Below are 8,694 nucleotides of genomic sequence, written 5' to 3'. Positions count from 1 at the left end.
TTTGGGTTCCATTTATACGTTCTGCCAAATTAGAACAAATAATCTTAATTTTCATATATTCAGCTCCATCTGGAGTCAACTCCAAATGCAGAGAGGAACCAGAAGTTTATTTTGAAATCATCTTAAATAAATGATTGTATACCCAAGGTTTAAAAAACCCAGAGGCATTCATGGTCCTTTTAATTCTCCTGCAGGTAAAAGGGCTGAGCTTTATGTCACCGGAATCAATCTGCACTTGTGTTTCTCTCTTCACAGCAGCAATAATTATTCTCCTTACGAATGAACTGTGGCATTTAATTGCCTATAAACACATTTTAAGATCTGGAGATGGATGTTGCTAATCAGTTGGAAAATACAGCAAGTTTCTTCCAGGTGTTGATACGATTACAGCACGTCCCTCTCCCTGCTGTGGGTCAGCATCACATCATCCCAGAGGGCACCTGGGTGGGCCTGGTTCATAGAATCCTAGAATGGTTTGGGTTGAAAGGGATTTTAAAGCTCCCAACCCCTTTCCCGTGGGCAGGGACACCTTCCACTAGACCAGGTTGCTCCATGTTCCACAGGATTCATGCACGTCCAAAGTTTATTTAACAAGTGAAAACCCAAAGTGCTCAATCCAAAAGTCACACGATACAGTAGGGACAGACCCTTTCTACCCGCTACGTGGAGGTAAAAATCTGATCCCTCCCCCAGTTAGGCTGGTGGAATTCTTGCTGGTGACATTACTTATTAAACTTAAAATAGACATTGCTTTCAAAGGGTTAATAATACAAGATTAATAGCTGTTATAAGCTCGTTGCAGACATCAGGAGTTTGTGCTATAAAATGTAATAAGCACATCAACAGATGGTCTGGTAGATGCTCATAAGCCACGGTTACAAGCCCACGATTGACCTGTTGGACTCTGTAACAGTCTCCACAACTGACTGGTCGTGTATTCCAACACCTCCCAGCCACTCATTAACTTCTGGTAAACTATTTACGCACAGGCCATTGATATGCAGCGTGATCCCATCGCCGGTGTCTGCAGCAGGAGCAGGATAGAGCCCCAGTGAGTCGCAGCACTTTATTAATTCAATCCATTCACGGGAGGCAGGTTCTGACAGCCGGGGAACCGAGAGGCACCGGCAGCGAGTGGCAGCGCCCACCGCTCGCTCCTGCCACCGCATCACCTTCGAGGTGCCTTTTATCACTGATTTCTCGCATCCAGACACACAAAAGAGGAGACAAACGCGAGGTGTGGCAGGGAAGGGGTATTGCCGCTGCCGTGCCGCGCCGCGGAGGCTCGGCGTGGCTGCAAAGTGCATCGACAGCCCCTTAAAAACGCTGTCAAAAAGGCACAAACATCAGCATAATTTATCGGTGGCTATTTTAGGCAGGTGCACGGGAACTCTAAATATATGGCATTCACCGCTTGCTGCAGTTGCTATGGATATGATATCTCAGGCCTGTAACTAGGGTTATAAATGCTGTTGTGTGCTTATTATTGTTGTTGTTATTAAAACATGAATTTTATAGTTATTCCTGCTCAGCTGCTGCCTTTAAATCATCCATGTAACTGCATATTCTTTGTTTGAAGGAGGGAGGTGTATGGGAAAGAGGCAATAAACAATACCCTTTCTGCCTTCTGCTTTTCCTTTGCTCCAGAAGGGACCAATCTTGAGCTACTGTTTGCAGTAATATTGGGGCCAGGAGAAATAAAAATCACCCAGAGCCACAGAAATGTCTTTCATTTGGGTCCATCTGATTAGCAGGCTGGTATTTAAGTTTTTCCCACATCAGATGTGTCCAATTGTTTTTTTTTCCCTCCATTTTTCTTCAGAGTTTGTTCTCCTGCAGCTGCAGGATTCTGCTCAGCCCTCTTGCTGTTATGGTGAGATGGTTGCTTCCACCCAAATCCTGCAGATCTGGGAAAGGGAAGGCAGCTGGAGGCTGGAGAGGCTCTACAGACAGAGGAGTTAATGTCAACCTGCCCACCCAGCGTCCATCCCAGAGTGTGCTGTGCTCCTGTCCCCTTGCCAAGAGGAGACCGAGCGTTATCCTGCAGTCGGGAGCCTGTGAAGGTCATTGGTACAGGATTTGACTCAACACAGAGCAAAAACTGGCAAAAAACTGGAAAACGTGGTAAAACTGGGCAACCCACATTTTGCCTGACATTGCCTGGCTTGTTATGAGCCTGTAAAATGCAGTTTATAAGTGGAGATTTGGGAGGGGGGGGGAAGGAAAGGAGTGATGTCCAAGGATTTCTGTGTGCCTTTCAGGTGTGCAAATCCCGCTCACCCAAGCTGTGTAAAAGATGTATCACTCACCCAGGCATAATTCCTGCCTGGAACACTTACAAATCCACACCTCTCTGCTACAGAAACGTTCAGCCTGCAGCAGAGCCTGGGCAAGGTGAGCTGGCAGCACCAGGAGCCCCTGGAGCAGTGGAGGTGGTTCTGGTGGGTGTTCTCAGCTCCTGGGCCATCACAAAGGACATGCAAGGAGCTGCAAAGACCTTCCAAGGAGCAGCACCTCGAGCAGACACGGGCAACGCTCCGTGACAGATGACCTTCGTCCCGGGGAGCTGACACGGCCGGAGAAGGCAGGAGAATAAATTTCAACTACTCCCTCACGCTGGTAATACAAAATGTTCAGATGCTTAAAGGTTACGACAAGCGAGCGTCTGGTAAAGAGGTCAGGCTGCCCTGAACGTGCTGCAGAAGCCAAAATAAAGTCTAGTCAAGCCTATATGGAGCACGAGCACCGAGGCAGGGAAACCAGCGAGGCCTCTCTCTCCCCAGTGGTGGCCCCAGAAAGCAGCGGTGAGGCCGCTGTTAAAATTAAAGTATGGCTGAGTATGAGGATATTTGCCTTGGGCAGATACATGTTTTGAGAGACCGGGGTCAGTGGCTGTTTTAACCGCGTTGTTTCATCCCCACTGCCACACTTCCCGAGTTTTCCACTTCAGCGGCGTTTTGAACAGGACACAGGTATGCCGGTGGCATTCGGCATCACACTCTGGAGAGTGCAATGTGGGGGTGTGTGTGGTTGTGTGTTTCCTTCTGTCCATCTGTCTGACTCAAGGACCATAAACCAGCAGTGGACAAAGGGGAGGCTCAAAGCCCAGCACAAACAGAGAGGAGGGATGATTGTAGAACCAACAGCACAGAGAGGAAAAGCCATTTCCTACCACCAGGGAAGATCATGTCATGACAAAATGATTTCTTAATGACACCTATATTTCAGGCTTCCTGTGGAAAAAGAAAGCAGAAGAAGACTTTGCACGAATCTACACACACAATAGGCAGTGAACAGTACACACCTTATTTTTAAAAAGTTTTATTTATTATTATTATTATCTCATGTGGGAGGCTTTGCTAAGGATCAGGACCTCAGTGGGTTGCTGGGCAATAACAAAACACAAACTGCTACGGTTTATAGCTGAGCCACTGGACAAGTTGCAGCAGGTAAAAGAAGTGGAAATGAGGTCTAAGTTGGTGAAAGAATGACCTGATAAAATAAACAAGTTAGAGAAAATGAAGAGACAGTTTTCCCAAATCTCATCCAAGATTGCAAATGGCCACAACTTGGGAAACCTTCTCCTAACACATCTTTGATATGTTCAGATGGACTTGGGGAGACTACGATCTACAGGAATTTTGCATTTTGGCCACCTCATTTAATCCATTGGCCACAATGTTTTTGTTTTGGGCTGGGTGTTTTTGTATCTAGTCAGTTTTACTTCCTTGTGATGAAGTTCCAGCAAAATATTTGTAAACACTTTTTGGTCCAAAGAAAGGCCAAAGCTATTAAAGCTGCTGTAAGGATCTGTGAGGTGTTCAGCCACAGGATGCCAGATCTGGGTTCCCAATAAACAAAACTTCTCAGTGCTTATTTCAGCCTCCTTTGCACAGGTCTACAGATAAAAGCAGAGGCAAACAGTGTTGACAAGGAAACATATTTCATCATGAAGCATCTTTGCACGTCACCATGAAAATTAACTTTAATTTGTCCAAATTATAACTCGTTAATTTTGCACAGGGTACGTGTAGTACAGCGTGCTTGAGGTTTTCATGGTCAAATATATGGCCGTGGTGTGGCTGTACATGTTGAAAACTCCTGACTTAAATACTTCCACTGAAAATAACGGGAACAGTCTTGGAGAAAGACATCAACATGCAGGAGCCAAATGTGATTAAAAGTGCACACTGAAGCTGAGCATGTGCATATGCATGGCTGGCACTGGCAGCTGCCGAACACGGGAGAGGGTAAGGAATGCTGAACACTGGGCACAGGTCTTCTCTTAAGAGGTTAAGAGAGCAGAGCTATGGGTGCGTCAGCATTCACGCAAAAAGGGATTCCCCCCATGTACCTCCACAGCATAAAAGGTAAAGACATCCTGGAAGAATCCAGCCAGACAATTCCAAATTATGAATTTTGCATCAGCAGCTCAGGAGGATGGAGAACACAGCAAACACCTTCGGTTCAACACTGTGTTTTCAAAAAACTTTTAAAAAGAATCTGACAGATTCCAAAAACAAACTACGTTATGACACCTATAGGACTGTGTTTACATGAGACTGGAAGCTCTCTGGGGGCACAGCACGTCTTTTTGTTCTCTGCTTCTGCATCATCCAGCACAATGTGCTTGTCCATGACTTACCCTATTCGCCAAAGTAGTGAAAGAAAGGCTATTTTACAATAATAGAAGTTCTTTATGACAGCAGAATGATCCACCATAGACACGCAGCTCCCACGTCAGCTCTGCCTTTACACAACAATACATTAATTAGTAAATAACACATTATAATTTATGCTGCATCAGTGCTACAACACAGACAGAAAGGACACTTGTACTGCTCAGCACCCGGCACAGCTGTACCCAGCAATAGTAAAAATTTATGGGACATGAAGATATTTCTGGTTCAATTTGAGGACTTGAAAGTCTGTCTATGGTAGACACACACGTGGCAGTCCAGGATTGTTTCATGTGTAAATACCTGATTTTCCTGCACAGAATCTTGGGAGGATTGTGATACCACCCAAATGGGCACAGCCTGGTGCTTTGAGTTATTATTACTGAATTATTGACACAGTCCTGCATATGTGTGCACATGTGGCAATTCTGCCCCCCTTGTGCTCAGTGATGATCTTCCCCTTAACTTCTGTAATGCAGAATAGAACCTTTTCACCTTTCCTAAGGGGTACAAGAGCTAATGTGTAACTCAGATAACTGAACCGTTCTGACACAGAAAATGGTATAAGAATGGATGGAGAAACTACAAGAAGAAAAACATGTATAAGGTTGGGGGAACGATGTGGTAACATAACAGAAGGCTATTGTAATACAAGATGTTCAAGGAGAATTTAGGTTTAAATGTAAAAACTTAATTTTGACATTTGCATTAATAATGTGGCATTTGCAAATTTCTTAATGTAGCTTTTTTAAAAAAAACAAACCTGAACCCTAGAGTATAGCTAATGCTCACAGATGTCTGCTTTCTTATACTTAAGCATCAAATTGCTATCTCCCCATGCCAAAGTATTGCAACAAATCAGTGATTACTCAGGACACCCATATGCCGAGCAGCCTGGCTACTACGAGCTCCGGCGAAACAGCAGGAACACGGCCCACGTTTTCCCATCCTGAAAAGCCCAAACCTCTTCTGCCTCAACTAATCCCGTCTCCCCCCTTTTGGGGTCTGGGCGTCCAATGCCGTTGAGGGATATGAGCGGAGAAACGTGTGGGGAGCTCACAGTGCTGGGGTGTTGGGTGGGGATGGTGAGTGTGGAAGGGGAAGGTGGTGAGTGTGGAAGGGGAAGGTGGCGACTATGGATGGGGACATGTTCTGCTGTGGTTCGTCCCCTCCCCAAGCCCAGCCTTGGCATCCCCATCCCACGCTCCTGCCCTGCATCCCCGGGAGCAGTGCTGCAGGACCTGCCCTTGGCCTGCTCTCAGTGTGCAAGCATTAAATGCCATAAATGAACGAACACAACCAAGTAAAAATCGCAGCTATGGGTTTTGCCTTCCTCCTAACTCCGTCCCTGCCTTTTTATATGTTATTTATTTATTTTTTTATTTATTATGCATGGGGAACACAGCGGTGTTTCCACTGGCGGGGGTCTCTAGTGGGCTCTCCCGGCGCCCCGCAGGATGCTCGCTGAAGCTATCAGGGGCTCCTTTACCCGTTTCTCCCGTTAGGGAAGGCCAGGGCAGGGGGGCAGGGCCGGCGGCGGTCCCGCAGCATCCCTGGGCGCATCATCCTCCCGTCCCGCTCCGCTCCGCTCGGGGCTCGCTCCGCTCCGGGTTTTCCCCGGCGCCCGCTCGCGCCGCCGCCGCCTCCGCGCGCGCCGCCGCCGCCGCCGCCGCCGCCTGGGCGAGGGGAGCCCGGGGGGGGGGACACGGGAGCGCGCGCGGGAGGGGAGGGAAGGGAAGGAGAGGGAAGGGAGGGAAAGGAGGGAAGGGGAGGGCGGGAGCGAGCCCCGTCCCCGCGCGGCCGCAGAGCGGGGAAGCGGCGGCGGAGCGACGCCGGGCTCTTGTTTACCAGCGCTCACTCTCCGTCGTGCACAGGGAGCCAGCGCGGAGGAGGAGGAGGAGGAGGATAAGGGGGGGGGCAGACGCGGCAGCAGAGCGCTGCGAACCCTGCCGCAAGCGAGCGGCGAATTAATTGGGAGGAGCAGCAGACCCTTCCCCCCCTCTCCCCTCCCCACCCCGTTCCCTCCCCGGAGGAATTACAGACCCTTCGCAACAAGCTCCTGGGCTTTGACCTTCAGCAAACCGGATCGCCTTGCTCGCCCCCCCCGGCTCACACACTCACACACACACACCTCTCCCGGATCCCCCTCCCCCTGCCTTGGGCTGGGCAGCGCCGGGGGAAGGTTTGCAGCGCGCGCGCACCCAGAGGAGGAGGGAAAAGAGGAAAGGGAGGAAAAAAAAAGGGAGGAAAAAAAAAAGGAAAAGGATTTACAAATTCGCTGGGTGGTTTTTGTTGTTGTTGTTGTTGTTGTCGTCGTCGTTCGTCGTCCTCCCCCCCGCCCCCGCCGCGATGGGAAGGCGGCTCGGAGGGATGCGAGGAGGAGAGCTGCGGGGGGAGGAGGCGGGGTGCTGAGCGCTCCGCTCGCCCCGCTGCTGCTGCTGCCGCCGCTGCTTTGTGTGTGTGTCCTGGATTCGGCTTTTTTTTTCTTTTTCTTTTTTTTTCTTTTTTTTTTTTTTTTTGGAGAAGGAGCCTGTGGCAGCCGCGCCGAGGAGAGGAAGAGGAGGAGTAGGGGGGAAGCCTTTTTAATTCATTTTCGACCCAAATCCTGCGTTTCGAGCCTCTGCAGGCAGCCGGACTCGTGGTGGTGGCGGTGGTGTTGTTGTGGGTGGTGGTTGTGCGTGGGGTGTCCCCCCCACCCTCCCCGGCCGAGCGGGGAGCGGAGCCGCGGGGATCCCGCCGGGGCAGCCCCGTCCCCGCGCGGGGGGACGGCGGAGCTGTTGTTGTTTTGTAATAGGATTGTCTGGGTCGCGCCCCCCCGTTCCCCTCCCTCCGCGGCCCTCCCAGTTTTTGTGTCTCTGTGTGTGTGTGTGTATATGTGCGTGTGTGCGGTGTTTGAAAATGGAGGTTGAAGATGCCGACTGCCAGCCCCGATGTGCCTCGTGTTTGCGGCTCCTGTGCACGATGTACCACCGCAGCCAGCGCTGAGGGGAGACGGCGGCGCCCCCCGCCCGCCGCCCCGAGCCCGCCCCGCCGCCCCGGAGACAGCGTCGCCCCGGGGCTTCCATGCCTTGTTGTTGTTGCCGTTAATACATCGTGAATATCTTGTGTATTTTTGGTGTGGTTGCTCCGGAAGATCAACACCCAGGGACCTCAACAACCCTCCGGTTCGCCGCTCTCCGAAGGGTCTTGTTTTTTTTTTGTTGGTTTTTTTTTTTTTTTCATTTCTTGAGGCAACGTGGATTTATTTACCCTGCCCCGCTTCTCCTCTGCCGCTCGTTATTTTTAGAGGACGGGGAGAGGAAAGAAAGCGAACAATTTCTGGACTTTTTTTTTGTTTTGTTTTCGGAAAGGGGGATTTTGTCCAATTAAAGAAAGAGGAATGAAGTCTGGCGCTGGAGGAGCGTCCCTCGCCGTCGTCTGGGGGTTCCTGCTCGTCTTCGGCGCACTTTGTCTGTGGCCAACAAATGGAGAAAGTGAGTACGATGCGAGCCGGGGAGGGGGGCGAGGGACCCCCGAGTGAGGGGTTGTTTGGGAGGGGGCTGAGGGCGTCGGCTGCCTGTGCGTGTTTGGGGGGTTCTGAGGGGATCGGTGAGGGGGGTCCCTATGTGAGTCTGTGTGTGAATGGGGGGGGTCCCTATAGGTGTGTGAAGGGCTCACTCTGTGTGTGTGTGTGTGTGTAGTGTGTGTTTGGGGGGGGTGTCTCTGTGTGAATGAGAGGGCTGGGGGGGGCTCTGTGTGAGAGTGTGTGCGTTGTGTGTCCCTGTGTGAATGTGTGTGAGGGGGCTGGTGAGGGGGGCGCTCCCTCTGTGTGTGTGTGTGGATGCATGAGGGGCTCCCTGTGTTTGGTGTGTGTGCGTGCGTGTGAAGGTGCTGGTGAGGGGGTTCCCTGTCTGAGGGGCTCCCTGTGTGGCTGGGGTGTGTGTGAGCGGTCTCCCTGTGTATCTGTGGTTGTGTGAGGGGGGCTCCCCCTCCATGGAGGGGTGTGAGGGGGGCTCCCCCTCCATGGAGGGGTGTG

At 50.8% G+C, this 8,694-nt stretch overlaps 1 protein-coding gene and 1 long non-coding RNA gene across 5 annotated transcripts in view; both read left to right on the top strand.

The window, feature by feature from the left end:
• The first annotated feature begins 878 nt into the window (after nucleotides 1–878).
• Nucleotides 879–5,775, top strand: LOC113970150. The gene is made up of 3 exons (XR_003535053.1): nucleotides 879–970; nucleotides 1,823–2,124; nucleotides 2,262–5,775. It is a non-coding gene; the product is annotated as an uncharacterized LOC113970150 (long non-coding RNA).
• Nucleotides 5,776–7,889: 2,114 nt separating this feature from the next.
• The window catches only part of IGF1R (insulin like growth factor 1 receptor), a 174,556-nt gene continuing 173,751 nt past the window's right edge, over nucleotides 7,890–8,694 (top strand). For all 4 annotated transcript variants that reach the window (XM_027688609.1, XM_027688607.1, XM_027688606.1 and 1 more), the window contains exon 1: nucleotides 7,890–8,152. In XM_027688609.1, coding sequence (XP_027544410.1) covers nucleotides 8,059–8,152 — 94 coding nt within the window. In that variant the 5' untranslated portion in view covers nucleotides 7,890–8,058. The remainder of the gene's footprint in view (nucleotides 8,153–8,694) is intronic.

The sequence above is a fragment of the Neopelma chrysocephalum genome, unplaced genomic scaffold (genome assembly GCF_003984885.1).
Source record: "Neopelma chrysocephalum unplaced genomic scaffold, ASM398488v2 Primary Assembly neopelma1_75, whole genome shotgun sequence".
Taxonomy (NCBI): Eukaryota; Metazoa; Chordata; class Aves; order Passeriformes; family Pipridae; genus Neopelma; species Neopelma chrysocephalum.
This window is presented reverse-complemented; position numbering and strand designations above follow the sequence as displayed.